Source organism: Eumetopias jubatus, unplaced genomic scaffold (genome assembly GCF_037043125.1).
Source record: "Eumetopias jubatus isolate StellerSeaLion01/CBP00866 unplaced genomic scaffold, mEumJub1_p1.0 scaffold_2, whole genome shotgun sequence".
NCBI classification, from domain to species: domain Eukaryota; kingdom Metazoa; phylum Chordata; class Mammalia; order Carnivora; family Otariidae; genus Eumetopias; species Eumetopias jubatus.
This window is the reverse complement of record NW_028274808.1, coordinates 74,744,831-74,766,986: the sequence shown is the minus strand read 5'-3', so window position 1 is coordinate 74,766,986 and position 22,156 is coordinate 74,744,831. Positions and strand designations below refer to the sequence as shown.

Sequence of the window (22,156 nt, the reverse complement as noted above, 5' to 3'; positions counted from 1 at the left end):
TGTATTAGGTATTTTAATGATTGTTCTTTCATGTGAATAAGTTAGTATCCCTCCAAACTTAATGTGAGTTTAGAGTGTGTACTTGAACTTACTGATCTGGTTGGGAAATGTTTATTGGTTGAGGGTTGAAGTTCTAAACGTTTGCTTCTTGTTTCGTAGAATGTTAGAACTTGAAGAGACCTATACAGCTTATCATAGTTTGTGTAGAGTAACCAGATTCTTCTGCTCACAAAATTATTTTCCTGAAGTCTGTCATCACTTGGGGAAGCAGAAAACATAATTTTATAAAGAGTAGATTATGCTGAATTAGTTTCTTTCTAAGCTGATGACAAAGTCAGCAGATAGGTTATATCTGACACCGTACCAACAATTAACATTTTTTTGCTTACTGTGTGCCAGGTATTATTTTAAATGTTCTACGTGACTATCTCATCTAATCCTCACGGCAGCTTTATAAGATGGCTAAAATCTCCATTTTTATAGATGAAGAAACTAAAACTAAGTGATTAACTGAAGCCAAAGTAATCTGCTCAGAAGCACACTGGTGGAGCCAGGATTGAACTTAGGTTGTTTGACTCCAGACTTGAGCTCTTAACTACTACTCTAGACTGCTGCCATATTTCCTTTACATCATTTTTGGCATGACTTGGGGGTATCTCACCTTATTCCTATCAGCTGTTAATAAAAGAAGATCTTTTCCCTTATTAATCTTCAGTAGGTAAACACCTTTTTGAATGTCATACCTAAAAGTATGACACAAAGAAATGAACTTGGTGAAAGCCTATGGAGTGTTTATTCGATAGTTTTCCCATGGGGATGGATATAAATCTGTGTGTATGTAGAGTGTGTGGGTTTATTATGACGTGAGGAGTGGAAAGTGAGAAAAAGGTTTTAAGTAATAAACTTGGCTTTGTAAGAGTCTGGAGGTATAAATACATCCAAGAATGATAGATTTGGGATGGAGTAAGGAATAAACTCAGGATGAAGGAAGGAATAAATTCAACAGGGCATTTTTTTTAAGATTCATTTGTTTATTTTGAGAGAGAGAGAGAATGAGAGGGAGGAGCAGAGGGAGAGGGAGAGAGAGAGAGAGAATCCCAAGCCGACTCCATGCTCATCGTGGAGTCCGGCTCGGGGCTCCATCTCATGACGCTGAGATCACCACTGGAGTTGAAACCAAGAGTCATGTGCTTAACTGACTGAGCCACCCAAGCACCCCTCAACAGGGAATTTAAGCTAATATGGCTATGGATGAAAAAACTAACAATATATGTACAGACTGGAAAGACCTGTTCCACATAATATGAAAGATGATGACTTAGGAAACATGACAGTCTGAAAGTCAGATATGTACCAGCATTAGTTCTAGGATGTATGAAAAAACACTATAAAACAAAAGAATCTGAAAATAATCTTGTTATCTTTGGTCTACTAGCTTTAGGCAGCCATGGAAGCCACTGAATAGCTCTTGCAGATTCTCAGCTATTGTCTATAAAAGTATCTTTTCTTTTTCTCTTTCCTTTATTCCTTTTCTCTTCTTTCTTCTGTCTCTTATTCTTCTCTTCATGATTTCTAAACCTTTGTCTTACGGTGTTGCTGGAAATAGCTCAAATCTTCTGTGAAAATATGGCAATATCTTTGCCATATTCTCGTCTAAGAGTTTTTATTTTGTTTTTTGTATATCTGTGATAGCATTGGACTAATAGCTCCTTGATGTTCAGGCTTGATCTTTGACCTTTTAGGGAACTGTGATGCAGTTTTTGAAGCAGGATCATAAGAACCGTGGAGTTGATGATGAGGCCTAAATATCCAGAGGAGTCAGTTGGCCAACTCCAGTTTCTGCTAGCATGAGATAGTATTTTAGAACAAGGTTTCCAGACTTTTCTGCATCATGACAGAAATGATTTACTTGTATGGCAGACTATAGCCTGGCTCTCCCTGGCTCCCTGAAGTCTGAGGGAGGGGTCAATATTTCAGCACATCTATAATTCATTCTTGGCACACTGGTTGGAAAGCTTTCCCTTGGAGAAGAGGAATATGTTACTCTTTGTTTAATACCTTCTGTTTATTTTAGCATATAATAATTTACAAAGCACTTTCATACTTTATTTTACTCCAGTTTTTTCCATACTCCATTTTACTCTTAGTTTTACTCCAGCCATATCAAGTAGGTGGAGCAAATAATATTACCATGTTAGAAATGAAAAAATTGAGATTTTAGATAAAGTGCTTTGTATAAGGTCACACATGTAATAAGGGGTTGATCAGGAATTCAAATCCCAGGTGGAAAGAGTCCCTGGGAGTTAAGTCAGTGGCATGTAACCTCCAGGATGGCCAGGACCCTATCTGTTTTGTTTAAGTGCTACTTTCAAGGCATCAAGGGCAGGGCCAGGTACATAGAAGTCCATAATAGTTGTCAGTTATTAAGTGCTACTCTGGCTAGGCAGTATGCTTTGTAGATGCTATATTAGGTATTATATTAGGTATATTAGATATTAGGGATTCTTATTTTCTATTAACAAATGAAGAAACAGGTATATAAACCAGCAGAAGTAATTAGTCCAAGGTTACCCAAGCTGTAAAGGAGAATCACAGACTTAATAACCAAAGTTGCTTGCTCCAAAGCTTGTACTCTTTTCACTATAGTGACTGAATGATTTCATGACATTGTAGGGTAGAGATTGGGTTCCATTTAAAGTGTGTGACATTGGGGGCAAAGGTGATGGTGGCAAAGGGAGCTAGCCAAGTGGACTATTAAGTGTTTATTTTTGGCAGTTTTGTGGTTGAGTTCTAGAGATGATGGCTGTCTTTTTTAAAGGATTTCCAAGTTGTTTTGAGATGGGGGTGGGATAGAAGAGTAGTGTGATACAACTCAGTGACTTGGGCCGTTGGTGCTATAGGTGCTCCTAACAAAAGGGTTAAAAAATATAGATCCTCTTCATATATGACTTAATATTAATTATAGATTATTTCCTAAAGGTAGGTTTACAGATTATTTGTTCTTTCTGTATTTACTAATTTTTCTCTACGGCATATTAATGACTTTTAAAAATAATTATACAAGTAATATATAGTCTTCAAATTAAAATTCAAATAATATAAGCAGATGGAATGAGAGCTTCTAGTGCTCTAATCCCTCTGTCACCCACATCCACTGTCAGTTAATTTGCACGGTAGTTGCTGGGGATTAGATGAAATAGATGAGGAAGCTCTAAACCAGCTCTCATACTGTAGCACTAGCCACATGTGGCTATTTAAATTGTTTAAAATAAAATAGTAAAAATTCAGCTCCTCAGTCACATCAGTCACATTTCAGGTGCTCAGCAGCCACATGTGGCTAAGTTGCTACTTTACTGGGTAGCGCAGCTATAAAACATGCCCAACAACATTGGCCAGCCCTGGTAAAACTAAAATACTACATGATTAGTGACATAATTGCTGTACTGTTGAACCAAGATTTTAAAAATCTCTATTCCCCATGGTGCCTAGCAGTTTTTGTTTTAGGTGAAATATTATTACCATATTCTCTCTCTACTTTTTGTTTTAACTAAATCCAGATGGTCAAAGTCTAATGTTTTTCTTGGATATTTGGGGATTATAGTTAGCTGCTTTTCTAGGATAAAGAGGACAGCTTTTCTAAGGGTGTGTTTTCTCTCTCCTCTGAGCTCTAGACCTGTATATTTTGCTTTCTAGTTGGTGCCCTCTCTTGAGTATGTAAAAGGTGTCTCAAACACAACATGTCTAAAACTAAATCGATTTCCCCTTCACTTCCACACCCCTCCCGCAAAACAAAACAAAACAAACCCCCAAATGTTCATCTTCTGTCTTTGTTCCTTATTTCAGTGAGTGACTCCATTATCTTTCCAGTTGTAAAATCCAGAAAACTAGGAGTGGTTCTTAATAACTCCCTCTCCCGGTTACATCCAGTCTGTCAACAAGTTTTATTAATCTTTCTTTCTGGATATCTCTTGAATCTGTTTACTTCTTCCCATTTCCACTACCACTGCATTATTTTGTTACCATCATCTTGCCTGAAATTTCTCCGGTAGCCTCCATTCTTATCTGCCCACTTCTGTTTTGGCCACTCTGTAGTCCATTAACCATCCTGAAGGCATAGTGGTTTATTTTGAAACACACATCTGATTGTTGCTCTTCTCTCCACCTCCCCAGTCTTTCTATGGCTTCCCACTGCTTCCAGGATAAAAATAAAACCCCTTAACAATGCTTAACTCATTCTCACCCTCCAGCTTCCTCCTATACGGTGTTCTGCTTAACTCTCCACTTCAACCATGCTGGCCACCTTTTAGTCCTTTGTACTTGTCTTGCTCTTTGCCATTACAGATCCTTGGCACATGCTTTTCTCCCTGTCTGGGTCACTCTTCTACATTTCACTTCTCTTGTTAGCTCCTAGCTATTCTTCACACTTCAACAGAAGTTTTGTTTCCTTAGGGAATACTCTAACCTCTGAGATTAGATACTCTAACCTCCCAGAACACACATTTACCACAGTTACAATTTACATTTTGTGTGTGATTATATGATTGTCTTTCTCTTAGATTTGCCTCCAAACTCCATGAAGATAGGACTGAATCTTATTTTCTTTTTTGGCTCATTCTTAAATCCCTGTGACCTACCTAGCTCAGTACCTGATATGAATATTGAAAACTAATTATTATAAAATATAGCACAGTATTCTTAGATTATATTATAATAAACTTATTTTAGAACAGTTTTATAGAATTATTGCAGATAGTATAGTGATTCCTCTATACCCCATGCCCAGTTTCTCTTATCGTTAACATATTGCATTAGTATGGTACATTTGTCAGAATTCATGAACCAGTATTCATATGTACCAACCTGTGTTCAAATTGCATCAGTTTCTCCTAATGTCCTTTTTCTATGCCAGGATACCACATTACATTTAGTTGTCATGTGCCCTCTTGGTTTTGACTGGTTCTCAGACTCCTTCATTTTGATTACAAGTTGATAGTTTTGAGAATTACTGCTCAGGTATTTTGTAGACTGTCCCTTAATTGAGATTTGTCTGATGCTGTTCTTAGGATTAGACTGGATAATGTGTTTTGGCGAGGAAGACCCACAGAGGTAAAGTGACATCCTCATCATATAAAGAATAAATACTATCATTGTGTCTTACCACTGTTGTTAACCTTGGTCCACCTGGCTTGAGATAGGGTTTATCAGTTTCGTGGTGTCCTCTGTAAAGTTACTTCTACCCCCACCTTTGCACATTGTATTTTAGAAGAAAGTCACTATTAGATGAAGTACATGCTTAAGAAGTAGGGGGTTACGTTCCATCTCCTTAATAGTGGAGTATATGTGTGAACTTTTTGGAATTCTTCTGCAAGGGAAATCCGTCTCCTTGTCCTCATTTATTAACTTAATCATTTATTTATATGAATATTGACTCATGGGTATTTATACTTTGACTTATAATCCAGTACAACTTTATTTGTTGCTCAGATTGCTTCACCTTTGGCCATTGGGAGCTCTTCCAGTTGGTTTTTATATTCCTTTGACATATCCCCATCATTGTGAGGATTTTGTTGTTTGGTTTGGTTTGTTGGTGGTGGTTTGTTTTGTTGTTGTTGTTGTTTTTTAGCACATCTTCACTTTCTGGCACTACAAGATGTTCCAGACGCATCTTGTATATTTCCTGCCGCAGTCCTAGAATCAGCCATTTCTCCAAGGAGTGCTGGTTCCCTTTATTGGAGAATGGTATTAGAAATCAATATCTGGGGACTGTGTGTGCTCATTGTTGCTGTGATTGCTTCTAAAAATATACACCAACTCGTGAATATACATATCTATAAATATTTAATATCTGTATTTGTGTTTAAGCTGTATTCTTAGATTATTTACTCTGAACTGTTTTCCACTGAAAATAATTTCCTGTGAATACTGAGGGGTTTATTTTATATAGTTTTGGGAATTTATCAAAAGAATTAAAATATTCCAATTCTTTTGGTTCTTGGTTGGCTTCACTGCTAATGTTCTGGAACTTGACTGGTCATTTATGAAGAATGAGGCCATAGTACATTGAATAATTTAGAGTTTATTTACGGCTATTTTTCTTTTCAAGGTGTAATTTAGTTTTGAGAGTCTTACAATTTTACTTCTCATTAGTTTCTCCGTAACACGATCTGAATGGGGAAAATAAGACTTCTTCAGTGAATTTATTACTTGGTTAAAAATTAGTAATGGTGGTAGGGATGGGAATAGTTGAATATTGAGTTTTATTTTTTAAAGTTTATTTTTATTAGTAATCTCTATACCCAGCATAGGGCTCAAACTCACGACTCCAAGATCAAGAGTTGCATACTCCTCCAACTGAGCCAGCCAGGTGCCCCTGAATATTGATTTTTAAGTTGTTTCTCATTATTACATATAATTGAGAATTAACTATATTTTGCCAAAGCTTTCTATTTTTGAATTATCTAGACTGTTGTGTTTATCCTAATGAGCAACTTAATCTTAACCACTACCCGAAAGGACTTAGAGATATCTAGCAAAATAGCTTTTACAGATACAAGGTAATTTGTTGACATACAGACAGCAGCATAATGTAAATGGTTCTTTATTATCTTACTTCTGTTTATTTGGTTATTCTACTTAGGAAAGGGAATGTAATTGTATTTTGAACATATTGTGTGGTGGAAACCATTTTTAGTTCAGTATCATTTGCATTGGACAGTGGGTTAAAGGATTTTTTTCCTTATATTAAGAAAACTACTATCATAAAAACAAAAATTACTTTAAATTGTTTTGACTAAAGCAGAAAGCTTCTGTATTTTGGGTATTATTTTTCAACTTTAAACACATGTAGTTATTTAATGTCACTATGTATTTTAACTTTTTTTTTGGTAAGTAAGTTCAAGTTGAAATTTCAGATTAAATTATGAAATTAAAGCAAGTCTTGCCATTCTCTTTCTGTTTATCCATGGGCAAGAAAATATATTCTATAGATTCCGTCAAGAATGAAAGAAACAGAGTCACTTTTCTTTAATATTTAGCCTGGTAACCAGTCTCTGGAATAGCAGCAATATAGTAGTCTAAAGAAACTAAGCAAGTTTGGATTAAAGCAAGCCCATTTTGCTACTTTTTGCTTTCAGTTTTCTATATTTACTTCCCTAGCATTGTCTTTGACTCACCAGTCAGAGCTGCTTTGTCCCATGTATTATAATTATTTCTACTATTTCTCCAACTTTTTTACTAAAGTACCCCTAGAAAGATGTATCCCTCTTCAGATTTTCTTTTCTTTTTCAGATGTTTCTTTGGAGACTCATATTTTGTTAGAAAAATTCAAGAAATTTCTTAGAAGACTTATGTATATTGTCTTATTCAAGTGAATTTTGCTTTAGCTCCCATAAGATTGTACTTATTTTAATAAAAAGAATGTAAATTCCCATTCTAGTAGGATGTGCCATGTTATCCTGTTTATATCTGCCTTCCTGTGTCTTGATCATACCATTTCAGACTCTCTGTGGTATGTGGATACCTTAATTTGAAAAACTCATGGTATCTGTTTAACAACACTTATTCCATACATAGGTCCTTTAGTATTAGACTTCCAGTCTTTTAACTCATTGGCATCATGGAGACTATAAATGCAGTTTTTCTTTTCTGATATCCATGGAGTCTTTTGTTTCTTCTTCCAGTATCCTGGCAAATCTAGTACCTACTGGCTTCTCTTTCTTGGGTCCTAGGAAGACTTTAAGTGCATTTAAGTATTGTAGGCATAGAATCTCCCTCATTAAATTCCAGTTAAAGTTCTTATATAATTTCCCTCTGCATAGCTCTAGTTCATTCAGTTTATGGAAATTAAAATGTGATTTTAATAATAAAATCAAAAACAACCCCAAACGGTTGGATGAATTATAAACTTCAGGTGATATTATTTATGTACTTTTTACAAGTGCTAATTAATAATTCACTTTATAGGTCATTTGTTCTTACACTCATTAGTTAATGAATACCTCTGGCTGATTTATAGAAGTAGAGCCCCAGAGATGACTTGAGGCATTTTTGACCTGCACTACAAACTGGCCTATGAAGCCTGAGCATTAATGGTAGTTTTGTAATAGTAATTTGTCATTCTATTTTGAAAACAGGTTTTTTTTTTTAATTTTATTTATTCATTTGAGAGAGAGAGCATGCATGCGCACAAGCAGGGGCAGGGGCAGAAGGAGAGGGAGAAGCAGGCTCCCCACTGAGCAGGGAGCCTGACAAGGATTCTATCCCAGAACCCTGGGATCATGACCTGAGCTGAAGGCAGACACTGAAGGACTGAGCCACCCAGGCCCCCTATTTTGAAAACAGTTTTTAAAGATAACTGAATTTATGTAGAGATCAAAAAACACATAACTTAAACAGTACAAGTTACAAGTCATTAACTTTTTAAATCTTTTTGTTCCCATGTATATTAGTTATCAAAGTTGTGAACAAACTTCTAAAAAATAAATGTGAAGGTCAGATCATTTAAAGAGTATGAACAAAACACAGATCTAGTAATTATCTCTGTAATTCTCAGAAATTTGATTTCCTGTTTCCCTATATGCCTAGGGTTATTTGGCCTTTTCTTGAGCTGGATAATAATGATATATTTTCCTAATTGGTGCTGCTGATGAATACAGGGGGAACAGATGATAACTCCTGTTTTGCTTTTTTCACTTAACAGTATGTCCTGGAAATCACTCCGTATCATAGAAATCTTCCTCATTTTTTTTTTAGTTGCATAGTACTCCATTCTTTGGATGTACTATAGTTTATTCAGTCATTTTCCTATGTACAGACATTTAGGCTGTTTCTCATATTTTGCATTTATGAAGAATACTGCAATGTCTATGTATTTTTGTATTGTTGGAGGTGTATTCCCAGGATAGATTCCTATAATTGAGATTGCTGGGTCCAACAGTAAATCCATATGTGATATTCTTAAGCATCACCAAAATTCCCTCCAGAATGGTTGTACCAATATGTATTCCCATCAGCAGTGTATGAGAGTGCCTGTTTTTCCTTATTTCCTCACTAACAGAATGTTTTTGTTATGTTTAAAATTTTTTTGCCAGTCTAATAGGTGGGAAATGGTATCTTGGTGTTGTTTTGACTTACACTTCTCTAATTGTGAGTGAATTTGAACATTTTTATATTTTGAAGGGCCATTTTAATATCTTTTGTGTGTGTGTGAATTTTCCGTTCATGTCTTTTTCCTGCTCTCAATCTGGTTTTTATGTTTTTTCTTTAAGAATTCTTTACAGTAGTCTCCCCATATCTGTGGGGGATACATTCCAAAAACCTCCAGTGGATGCCTAAAAGTGTGAATAGTACCAAACCCTATATATACTGTGTTTTTCCTGCACAATACATATCTATGATAAAGTTTAATTTATCAATTAGGCATGTTCAGAGATTAATAACAGGGATGCCTGGGTGCCTCAGTCGGTTAAGCGTCTGCCTTCAGCTCAGGTTATGATCCCAGAGTCCTGGGATCAAGTCCTGCATCAGGCTCCCTGCTCAGTGGTGAACCTGCTTCTCCCTCTGCCTGCAGCTCCCCCTGGTTGTGTGTGCGCTCTCTCACTCTCACTCTCTCTCTGACAGATAAATAAGTAAATAATCTGAAAAAAAAAAAATTAACAGTAATAAAGTGGAACAATTATAACAATATACTGTAATAAAAGTTATGTGAATGTGGTCTCCTTCTCTCTCAAAATATCTTATTGTTCTGTACTGTACTCACCTTCTTCCTGGGGTGATGTGAGATGATAAAATGCCCATGTGATGAGATGAAGTTGAGGTGAGTGACGTAGATGTTGTGATGTAGTGTTAGGTTGCTGTTGATCTGATGACATGTCAGAAAGAGGATCATTTGCTTATCAACCACAGTTGAAACACAATGATATCCCTCAAATATACAATAGTCTCCCCTTAGCTGAGGTTTCACTTTCTCTTGTTGCAGTTAGCCAAGGTCATGATGAGAAGTTAGGTTGAGAAAGTCTCCCTTGATTCCTTTCTCCTTGAATGTTGCATTTTGAATGGATGTTGAATTTTGTCAAAAGATCTCTCAACATCTGTGAAGAAAACTTTATTCTTTCCCTTAGATTTATGAATACAGTTTATATTAATAGATTTTCTAATTGAACTAGTCTTGTATTCCTGGGATAAATCCCATCTGTTCATGTTGTATTTTCCTAATGTGGTATTGGGTTTGGTTTACAAACTGAAATTGTAAAATTGTTCCCTCCTGTGTATTTCAAAAGTAAAAATTTGTTTCTTTGTATTATAGTACCTAACATGGTGCCTTGTAATTATTTATTTGTTTCCTTGATTAGATTCAGAGTACTTGTAGAATGTGAATTAGATTTTACTCTTCTTTCTCCTTAGTGCCTAGCAGAGTTCTTCATAAATAGTTGGTGTTCTCTAAATGTTTTTGAATAAATTCGAAGCAGAAATAGTCTGTTAAACTCTTTTTTATTAAACTTTTATTTAATGAAATTTGGATATAGTGTTTCACTTAGAGAATGACCAGTCATATCTGTTATCAGTTCAAAAGAGCACTGGCCAGGGAAGTAGAAGAGGTCTGAGTTCTGGTCTAAAACTTTGGGTTTATATAGGCCATGAATAACTAATATTTTGGTTTCAGATATCTTTGGATATGAGTTTTTTCATCTGTCAAATCAAGTTGACCCTCTGATCTTTTAAATTTTGTTTCATATCTAAAATGTATGAAGTTATTTCTTAATCATTGGGGTCTGTATTTACATTCTACATACTTTTTTTTTAATTTTTGCTTTTTAGAATTATTTACCTGTTATAATCAGTAGATACTCATGTGGTTATAGATCATCTTGCAAAGCACATTCTTACTGCACATAAATTAGTTATGTTACGGAATATTTGTTTAAGAATATTGGTGAGATTATACAGCTTTTTTAACTAAATTATTTAATGTGTGCTTAACACATTTTACTTTTAGGTATGTCTGACTGCAGCAATGATACTACAACTCTTGGTGCATCTAAACCAGGCACAGAAGAAGTCAAGTCTAATTCTGAGGTGATTGGGTGGTATTTCTATGCTTTTTGAAATCAGCCCATCTCAATCAAAGTTTTAGACTGTCCAAATTGACTCAGTTGATCTAAACATGTGTCATTCTGAATAAACTCTTTTACACACATAGACACAGGAAAGGAGTGGGAAGAGAGAGATTTCTTCAAAAACGGGGAAGTAAGTTGCTATTTACTTTTGGGCATCTGAAATTCTAGAATATACTTGTCACATAAAGATGAATGTAAAAGTTGAGGTCAAAGTATAGCTTTTAATTGTTATATTTATTTATTTATTTTTAAGATTTTCTTAGGGGGGAGAGAGAGAGCGAGCGCACAAGCAGTGGGGAGCAGCAGGCAGAGGGAGAAGCAGGCTCCCCACTGAGCAGGGAGCCTCATGCAGGACTTGATCCCAGGAGCCTGGGTCTGTGACCTGAGCCAAAGGCAGACATTTAACTGACTGAGCCACCCAGGCGTCCCTATAGTTTTTAACTTAAACATGAAATTTTCTATTGAAATAATATAGTAATAGGTTCATATTGAACCTGTCTACTTCCATATACTGTCTTTAGTTAGGTATGCATCAGAATCCCAAGTATAGAGTTAAAAAAAAAAAAAAAAAAAAAAAAACCTGAGTTCTGAACTTTCCTTTTGACTCACTGAATCTAAAGCTACAGTGATAGGTACCAGGTCATATGGGTTTTTGGGTTTTTTTTCTTTTTGGAAGTTCTACAAATGATTCTAATCACTTCTCTGATGGTTCAATGAACCACTAGTTCATTAGAGTAAAGAGAAAAATATGGAAAAAGTTAATTTTATATTAAATTTAAGTTATCAGATGTTTTTAAATACCTAATACTAGTAAAGCCTCTCATGTTTATAGTGTGTAACGATTTATAGAGTAGCACTTTCATATTGTCCCATTTTGAACCTTAGAACAGTTTGGTATCATTCAGATAGGTACTAGAACAGCTGTTATTTCCCCACTTATTTGTTGAACATACTTCGCTTTCAGAGATAGTGACTGACTTAGAGGAATTGTCAAGGCTGGAACACCACGTGGGGTCTTCTGACTCCAGATACAGTGTTTCTGAACCAGGTTGCCATCAGTATATATGAACAATGCCAGGCACAGTATTTCTTCAACTAAGCCAAGTCACTGTGAGTCTGTATGAAAGCTTTAACATGGGATTTAGAGCTAGATAATTTAATTTTAGTCCAAAAGTCAGAGATGAGTTCTGGTTGGCAAAAATGTATTACCTATGGAGGGTTTAGGATTCTTTGTGATTTAAAATAGTTTGGTTATTTACTGTTTGTCAAAACAATGTTTTAATTGTATTTAGTTCAGAGAAACTAGGGAATTATGTGTACTGTATTTATCTTAACTCATGGATTTGATTTTTTATGATCAGATCTCTGAATCTAAACTGTTGAGAAATGATCAGAGGAAGTTTGATGCTTGTGAGCTACAGGAAGGATTGGCAGCCCAGCCAATGATAAGATTCATAATAAATGAAAGTATTGTATTCGTGGTTTACCACTGAGTTTCGGCTGTGTGAATGTCACTCACATAGATGTTAAACTAGAAGTTTCTTGCTCTTTTAATAGAGAGTTAAACCTGAATGATGATGATCTGAAGGAAACTACGGCCAAGTAATTGTTGTGAAAATTTGTATGTATATTAACATTAAAATCCATGTTATGGGGGCGTCTGGGTGGCTCCGTCATTAAGCGTCTGCCTTCGGCTCAGGTCATGATCCCAGAGTCCTGGGATCGAGCCCCACGTCACGTTCCCTGCTCCGCGGGAAGCTTGCTTTTCCCTCTCCCACTCTCCCTGCTTGTGTACCCTCTCTCGCTGTGTCTTTCTCTGTCAAATAAATAAATAAAATCTTTAAAAAAATCCATGTTATGCATTCCCTGCTTTTTAGCCATATCCAAAGTGCAGTGTTCACAGGAAATATTAGGCCGGGCACGGTGGTGCGGGCCTGTAGTCCCAGCTACTCGGGAGGCTGAGGCAGGAGGATCGCTTGAGCCCAAGAGTTCTGGGCTGTAGTGCGCTATGCCGATTGGGTGTCCGCACTAAGTTCGGCATCAATATGGTGACCTCCCGGGAGCGGGGGACCACCAGGTTGCCTAAGGAGGGGTGAACCGGCCCAGGTTGGAAACGGAGCAGATCACAGGAAATATTAGGATTTATTTATTTATTTTTTAAAGATTTTATTTATTTATTTGAGAGAGAGAGAATGAGAGATAGAGAGCATGAGAGGGAAGAGGGTCAGAGGGAGAAGCAGACTCCCTGCTGAGCAGGGAGCCCGATGTGGGACTCGATCCTGGGACTCCAGGATCATGACCTGAGCCGGAGGCAGTCGCTTAACCAACTGAACCACCCAGGCGCCCGAAATATTAGGATTAAAAAAAAAAAAAAAAAGATCAGGTGTGTGAGTATAGTCTGAATTTATGTCCAAATTTAAAAGTACTGTGTGAGTTTACAGTTAACCAAAGAAAGATTTAGGGATATTTTTGACTTTAAAATTCCCCGTTTATGGTGTGCCTGGATGGCACAGTTGGTTAGGCTTCCAGCTTTTGGTTTCATCTCAGATTGTGATCTTGGGTTGTGAGATCGAGCCCTGCATCAAGCTCCATGTTCAGCGTGGAATCTGCTTAGGACTCTCTCTCCCTCTCCCTCTGTCCCTCCTTCACTGCACGCGCGTATGCGTGCGCTCTGTCTCAAATAAATAAATCTTTAAAATTCCCCATTTACACTGGGTATAAGACTGATGAATCACTGACCTCTACCTCTGAAACCAATAATACATAATATGCTAATTAATTGAATTTAAATTTAAAAAAATAAAATTCCCCATTTATTTGTATTGTGCTAACTTGAATCTGCTCTTTTTCAAAATCCAGATGAAAACATTTTTGGGGGGGTCAGATTTGCTTACAAGAATTTTTCCTTGAATATATCTCTATATGTATTATGGCAGTTAAGTTCTTAAATGTTCTATGCAGCAAACTTCAGTAATTCGTACTGATCTTCAAGCTTGGTGCATGACTGGTGATCAGTTTGATGAATGAATTAATTCTTGCTACTAGTATAAAGGATATATGGATATTGGTTTCTTAGGAATAGAATATTGAGGACATGGGTGATAGTTTTGATATCTTTAAAAGCAAAACAGAACAACAGCAAGGGGGTTGCTGGGTGGCTTAATCAGTTAAGCGTCTGAATCTTGGTTTTGGCTCAGGTCATGATCTCGCTCTCCTGGGATCGAGCCCTGTATGCAGCTGCTCACTCAGTGCGGAGCCTGCTTCAGATTCTTTTTCCCTCCCCCTCTCCTTTTTTTTTTTTTTAAGATTTTATTTATTTATTTGAGAGAGAGAATGAGATAGAGAGAGAGAGCATGAGACGGGGGAGGGTCAGAGGGAGAAGCAGACTCCCTGCTGAGCAGGGAGCCTGATGTGGGACTCGATCCTGGGACTCCAGGATCATGACCTGAGCCGAAGGCAGTCGCTTAACCAACTGAGCCATCCAGGCGCCCCTCCCCCTCTCCTTCTTCCCACTGGCTTGCACTCCCTCTCTCTCTCAAATAAATATACAGAATTCTTAAAAACAACAGCAAAAACTCCAGCTTCTTGAACTGAGCCAAAAACACTGTCAACCCTGAGCAGAAAGAAACTTAAAAAGTTCATTTAAGTTCTGTAAGGTGAATTGCCTTGCTCATGATCATTCAGCTAGTTAATTATATAACCTAGTTAATTATAGGTGATTTTCTAGCTCTCAACCAAAAGAGCTGTTAAAATATCCATTTCATCAGTGACCATAAAAATGCTTTCTTCTTTTAATGTGTGTGTGTGTTTTAATGACATCAGTTTTTTTCTTTTTAAATTAAAAAAAAAAAAAGAAGAAAACATGAGCTTGGCTTGCTTTATACTCTAGTCCAGTCTTGATTACAGCAGATGAAGGTGGATTTTTTTCTTTGTGTTTTTAATATTTAAACTTTGTACCTTGAAATGTGTTTAAACTGCTTATTCTGTATCTGTAGAAGAAATAATGGTTTAATAGGCACCATTCACAGAGAGTCTGTTAGGTGCTAGACACTGTACTGGGTTTTACATATGTACTATCTCATTTAATACTATAATAACCCTGTTTGCATTTGAGGTATTCTCCCTCATTTTACAGATTAGGCAACAAACATAGCTAATGAGGAACAGAGCTGTGATTTAAACCCAAATAAAAGTGGAAAATATGAGTAAATTTAAGAAACTAAATAGGGAAAAAATTATTTAAAGGTAGAAGCAAGGATATTGGGAAAAAAGCAAATAGATATATTTTTAACAATAAAAAAGGAAAGAAAGAAAAGTAAGTGTATTAGGTATTAGCATGTTTTAGGGTTATTGCCTGAATTCTTCTTTTCTGTCTGCCCTTCAGTATAGTAACACCTAATACATATTCCAATTTCTAATGTCCAAAAAATATATACAAAAATTTGTGTTTTTCTTTTAATATGCTACGAAGGGAATGCAGATCCTGCATTCAAGACATGTTGATTAATAGAGGAAATTTTAAAATAAATAAAATGTGGAGTAATAATGTCTTTAGAGTGATACAAATAAAGAATTGTGACAGTTCAGAGGAGTATCAGCCAGAAACATCACTGCAGGTGGCATTTTAAACTGAGTCTTAGAGTGTGAGTAGAATTTGAGCATATGAGTGATGATGGTCACTGTTTGAGCAAAGGCATAGAGAAAGGAAATTGAGAGACGTGTTTGGGAAAGTGTGAATAATTAAGTTTGATTTAATAGGGTATCTGAAGAAGTATAATTGATGGAAAGAAGATAGTCCAGGTCATGAAAGGATTTTGAGTGTCAAGAGGAGTTTGCTTTTATGTTGGAAACATACTGAGGGAGACAGAAGTTAAACATATACATAAATAGGGGCACCTGGGTGGCTCAGTTTGGTTAAGCATCTGTCTTCAGCTCAGGTCATGATCCCGGGGTCCTGGGATCTAGCTTCAATTTGAGTCGGGGCTCCTTGCTTAGTGGGGAGTTGTCTTCTCCGTCTCTGTTTGCCCCTCCTCCCCCACTCATGCACACACTCTTTCTGTCTCAAATAAATAAAATCTTTAAAAAAATACATAAGTGATTTTATAATTAATGTAGTCTTTACTGCTATAAAGCAGGTTAAGGGGCTAAAGAGTGATGAAAACTGCAGATTTGCATTGGTTGGTCAGGGAAGGCCCTTCTTAGATGATGTTTTAGCAAAAACCTGAATGAAAATCTGGAAATATGAACTTTCCAGAAAGAGGAAACAAGGGCAAAAATAAGATTGGTGTGTTTGAGGAACAGTGGTAAGGGCTCTGTGGCTGGAACTGAGTGTCACTGAGGAAAGAGTGGGAGGAAATGTGGTTCAGGTGGTAGCTGCAGCTGAGATTGGCTTGATATAGAAATGAGAATGACAGAGGATGAGAAAGTTGGGAGAAGATTTGAAATGCAGTGGTCAGATAGCACCTGGTAGAAAATATAAGACAAATTAGGTGTTGATACTAATATATTATAACATTTTTAAGGGAAGCTTGCAACGTGTGAAATAAAGATTAAATAGTAAATGAATTTGGGGAGGAGGAGCAAGATGGCGGAGGAGTAGGAGACCTAAATTTGTCTGGTCCCAGGAATTCAGCTAGATAGGTATCCAACCATTCTGAACACCTACAAACTCAACAGGAGATCGAAGAAAAGAATAGCAGCAACTCTGAACAGAAAAGCAACCACTTTCTGGAAGGTCTCCTCTGATTTGTTTAGTGTATATTTTTCTGGAGTTATTACCCTTTTAGCATTTTGTTCTCTCATTCATCTATTCTCCTCTGGACAAAATGACAAGACGGAAAAACTCACCTCAAAAAAAAAAAACGAGGCAGTACCGACTGCCAGGGACCTAATCAATACGGACATTAGTAAGATGTTGGAACTAGAGTTCATAATGACAATTATAAAGATACTAGCTGGGCTTGAAAAAAGCGTGGAAGATACTAGAAAATCCCTTCCTGGAGAAATAAAAGAACTAAAATCTAACCAATTCAAAATCAAAAAGGCTATTAATGAGGTGCAATAAAAAATGGAGGCTCTAAATGCTAGGATAAATGAGACAGAAGAGAGAATTAGTGATATAGAAGACCAAATGATGGAGAACAAAGAAGCTGAGAAAAAGATAAACGACTACTGGATCACGAGGGCAGAATTCGAGAGATAAGTGATACCATAAGATGAAACAATATTAGAATAATTGGGATCCCAGAAAAAGAAGAAAGAGAGAGAGGGGCAGAAGGTATATTGGAGCAAATTATAGCAGATAACTTCCCTAATTTGGGGAAGGAAACAGGCATCAAAATCCAGGAGGCACAGAGAACCCCCCTCAAATGAATAAAAATAGATCAACACCCTGACATCTAATAGTAAAACTTACAAGTCTCAGAGACAAAGAGAAAATCCTGAAAGCAGTTTGGGACAAGAGGTCTGTAACCTACAACAGTAGAAATACTAGATTGGCAGGAGACCTATCCACAGAGACCTGGCAGGCCAGAAAGGACTGGCATGGTATCTTCAGAGCACTAAACGAGAAAAATATGCAGCCAAGAATACTGTATCCAGCTAGACTGTCACTGAAAATTGAAGGAGAGATAAAAAGCTTCCAGGACAAACAAAAACGAAAGGAATTTGCAAACACGAAACCAGCCCTCCAAGAAATATTGAAAGGCGTCCTCTAAGCAAAGTGAGAGCCTAAAAGTAACATAGACCAGAAAGGAATAGAGACAATATACAGTAACAGTCACTTTACAGGCAATACAATGGCACTAAATTCATATTTTCAATAGTTACCTTGAATGTAAATGGGCTAAATGCCCCAATCAAAAGACACAGGCTATCAGATTGGATTAAAAAACAAGACCCATCGATATGCTGCCTGCAAGAGATTCCTTTTAGACCCAAAGACACCTCCAGATTGAAAGTGAGGGGGTAGGAAACCATTTACCATGCTAATGGACATCAAAAGAAAGCTGGGGGCAATCCTTATATCAGACAAATTAGGTTTTAAACCAAGGACTATAATAAGAGATGTGGAAGGACACTATATCCTACTTAAAGGGTCTATCCAACAAGATCTAACAGTTGTAAATATCTGTGCCCCTACTATGGGAGCAGCCAGTTATATAAGCCAATTAATAACAAAATCAAAGAAACACATCAACAACAATACAATAATAGTAGGGGACTTTAATACCCCCCCTGACTGAAATGGACAGATCATCTAGGCAAAAGATCAACAAGGAAATAAAGGCTTTAAATGACACACTGGACCAAATGTATATTCAGAACAAACATTCTCCAGAGTAGATCACATCCTAGGTCACAAATCAGGACTCAACCAGTACCAAAAGATTGTGATCATTCCCTGTATATTTTTGGATCACAGTGCTTTGAAACTAGAACTCAGTCATAAGAGGAAAGTCGGAAGGAACTCAAATACATGGAGGCTAAAGAGCATCCTACTAAAGAATGGATGGGTCAACCAGGAAATTAAAGAAGAATTTAAAAACTTCATGGAAACCAATGAAAATGAAAACACAACTCTTCAAAATCTTTGGGATGCAGCAAAGGCAGTCCTAAGAGGAAAGTATTACAGCAATACAAGCCTTTCTGAAGAAACAAGAAAGGTCTCAAATACACAACCTAACCCTACACCTAAAGGAGCTGGAGAAAGAACAGCAAATAAAGCCTAAACCCAGCAGGAGAAGAGAAATAATAAAGATCAGAGCAGAAATCAATGAAATAGAAACCAAAAGAACAGTAGAACAGATCAGCGAAACTAGGAGCTGGTTCTTTGACAGAATAAGATTGATAAACCCCTGGCCAGACTTATCAAAAAGAAAAGAGAAACGACCCAAATAAAAAAAATCATGAATGAAAGAGGAGAGATCACAACCAACACCAAAGAAATACAAACAATTATAAGAACATATTATGAGCAACTATATGCCAGCAAATTAGACAATCTGGAAGAAATGGATGCATTCCTAGAGAAGTATAAACTACCACGGCTGAACCAGGAAAAAAATAAAAAACCTGAACAGACCCATAACCAGTAAGGAAATTGAAGCAGTAATCAAAAATCTCCCAACAAACAAGAGCCCAGGGCCAGATGGCTTCCCAGGGGTATTCTACCAAACATTTAAAGAAGAATTAATACCTATTCTTCTGAAACTGTTCCAAAAAATAGAAATGGAAGGAAAACTTCCAAACTCATTTTATGAGGCCAGTGTTACCTTGATCCCAAAACCAGACAAAGACCCCATCAAAAAGGAGAATTACAGACCAATATCCCTGATGAACATGGATGCAAAAATTCTCACCAAAATACTAGCCAGTGGGATCCAACAGTACATTAAAAGGATTATTCACCACAACCAAGTGGGATTTATCCCTGGGCTGCAAGGTTGGTTCAACATCTGCACATCAATCAGTGTGATACAATACTTTCATAAAAGAAGGAACAAGAACCATATGATTCAGTAGGTTCAGAAAAAGCATTTGACAAAGTACAGCATCCTTTCTTGATTAAAACTCTTCAGAGTGTAGGGATAGAGGGTACATACCTCAATATCATAAAAACCATCTATGAAAAACCCACAGCTAGTATCATTCTCAGTGGGGAAAAACTGAGAGCTTTTCCCCTAAGGTCAGGAACATGGCAGGGATGTCCACTATTATTACCACTGCTATTCAACATAGTATTAGCCTCAGCTATCAGACAACAAAAAGAAATCAAAGGCATCCGAAATGGCAAAGAAGTCAAACTCTCGCTCTTTGCTGATGATATGATCCTTTATGTGGAAAACCCAAAAGACTCCACCCCAAAACTGCTACAACTCATACAGGAATTCAGTAAAGTGGCAGGATATAAAATCAATCTACAGAAATCAGTGACATTTCTATACACTACCACCAAGACAGAAGAAAGAGAAATTAAGGAGTCGATCCCATTTACAATTGCACCCAAAACCATAAGATACCTAGGACTAAATCTAACCAAAGAGGCAAAGAATCTGTACTCAGAAAACTATAAAATACTCATGAAAGAAATTGAGGAAGACACAAAGAAATGGAAAAACGTTCCATGCTCATGGATTGGAAGAACAAATATTGTGAAGATGTCAGTGCTACCTAGAGGAATCTACACATTCAGTGCAATCCCTATCAAAATACCATCCACTTTTTTCAACGAAAGGGAATAAATAATCCTAAAATTTGTATGGAACCAGAAAAGACCCCGAATAGCCAGAGGAATGTTGAAAAAAAAAGGAAAGCTGGTGGCATAACAATTCCGGACTCCAAGCTCTATTATAAAGCTGTAGTCATCAAGACAGTATGGTACTGGCACAAAAACAGACACATAGATCAGTGGAACAGAATCGAGAGCCCAGAAATGGACCCTCAACTCTATGGTCAACTAATCTTCGACAAAGCAGGAAAGAATGTCCAATGGAAAAAAAAAGTCTCTTCAACAAGTGGTGTTGGGAAAATTGGACAGCCACATGCAGAAGAATGAAACTGGACCATTTCCTTACACCAAACACAAAAATAGACTCAAAATGGATGAAAGACCTCAGTGTGAGATAGGAGTCCATCAAAATCCTAAAGGAGAACACAGGCAGCAACCTCTTCGACCTCAGCCGCAGTAACTTCTTCCTAGACATACTGCCTTTCAAGGCAAGGGAAGCAAGGGCAAAAATGAACTATTGGGACTTCATCAAGATTAAAAGCTTTTGCATAGCAAAGGAAACAGTCAACAAAACCAAAAGACAGCCAACAGAATGGGAGAAGATATTTGCAAATGACATATCAGATAAAGGGCTAGTATCCAAAATCTATAAAGAACTTTTCAAACTCAACACCCAAAGAACAAATAATCCAATCAAGAAATGGGCAGAAGACATGAACAGACATTTTTCCAAAGATATCCAAATGGCCAACAGACACATGAAAAAGTGCTCAACATCGCTCGGCATCAGGGAAGTCCAAATGAAAACCTCAATGAGATACCACCTCACACCAGTCAGAATGGCTAGAATTAACAAGTCAGGAAACAACAGATGTTGGCAAGGATGTGGAGAAAGGGGAACCCTCCTACGCTGTTGGTGGGAATGCAAGCTGGTGCAACCACTCTGGAAAACAGTGTGGAGGTTCCTCAAAAAATTGAAAATAGAGCTACCCTGTGACCCAGCAATTGCACTACTGGGTATTTATCCCAAACATACAAATTTAGTCATCCAAAAGGGGACATGCACCCCAATGTTTATAGCAGCAATGTCTACAATAGCCAAACTATGGAAAGAGCCAAGATGTCCTTCAATAGATGAAGGGATAAAGAAGATTTGGTGTACAGATATAGATATAGATATAGATGCAATGGAATATGATGCAGCCATCAAAAAAATGAAATCTTGCCATTTGCAACGATGTGCATGGAACTAGAGGGTGTTATGCTAAATGAAATAAGTCAATCAGAGAAAGACAAGTATCATATGATCTCACTGATCAGAGGAATTTGAGATACAAGACAGGAGCATAGGGGAAGGGAGGAAAAAATGAAACAAGATGAAACCAGAGAGGGAGACAAACCATAAAAGACCTTTATCTCAGGAGACAAACAGAGTTGCTGGAGTGGGGGTGTGTGGGAGGGGTGGGGTGGCTCGGTGATGGACATTGGAGAGGGTATGTGCTATGGTGAGTGCTGTGAATTGTGTAAGATTGATGAATCACAGACCTGTACCTCTGAAACAAATAATACATTGTATGTTTAAAAAAGAAGAAAATAGTATAGGAAAGGAAAAATGAAGGGGGGGGGAATCAGAGGGGGAGATGAACCATGAGAGACTATGGACTCAGAAATACACTGTGGGTTTTAGAGGGGAGGAGATGGGGGGATGGGTTAGCCTGTTGATGGGTATTAAGGAGGGCACATATTGCATGGAGCACACAAGCAATGAATCGTGGAACACCACATCAAAAACTAATGGTGTAATGTATGGTGA

The 22,156-nt window shown here is 37.1% G+C and overlaps 1 protein-coding gene and 1 pseudogene across 9 annotated transcripts in view; both read left to right on the top strand.

Moving 5' to 3' along the window:
* Positions 1–22,156, top strand: part of ARFIP1 (ARF interacting protein 1) — a 130,346-nt gene that overhangs the window by 1,972 nt on the left and 106,218 nt on the right. For 4 of the 9 annotated variants that reach the window (XM_028104334.2, XM_028104327.2, XM_028104326.2 and 1 more), the window contains exon 2: positions 10,994–11,073. The exons of 3 other annotated variants lie outside the window; for them this stretch is intronic. In XM_028104334.2, coding sequence (XP_027960135.1) covers positions 10,996–11,073 — 78 coding nt within the window. In that variant the 5' untranslated portion in view covers positions 10,994–10,995. Of the gene's footprint in view, positions 1–10,993; positions 11,074–11,123; positions 11,245–22,156 lie in introns of those variants that run through there. 2 more of the 9 variants (XM_028104331.2, XM_088021020.1) reach the window with 2 other exon arrangements.
* LOC148164851 (signal recognition particle RNA) lies at positions 13,028–13,308 on the top strand (annotated as a pseudogene).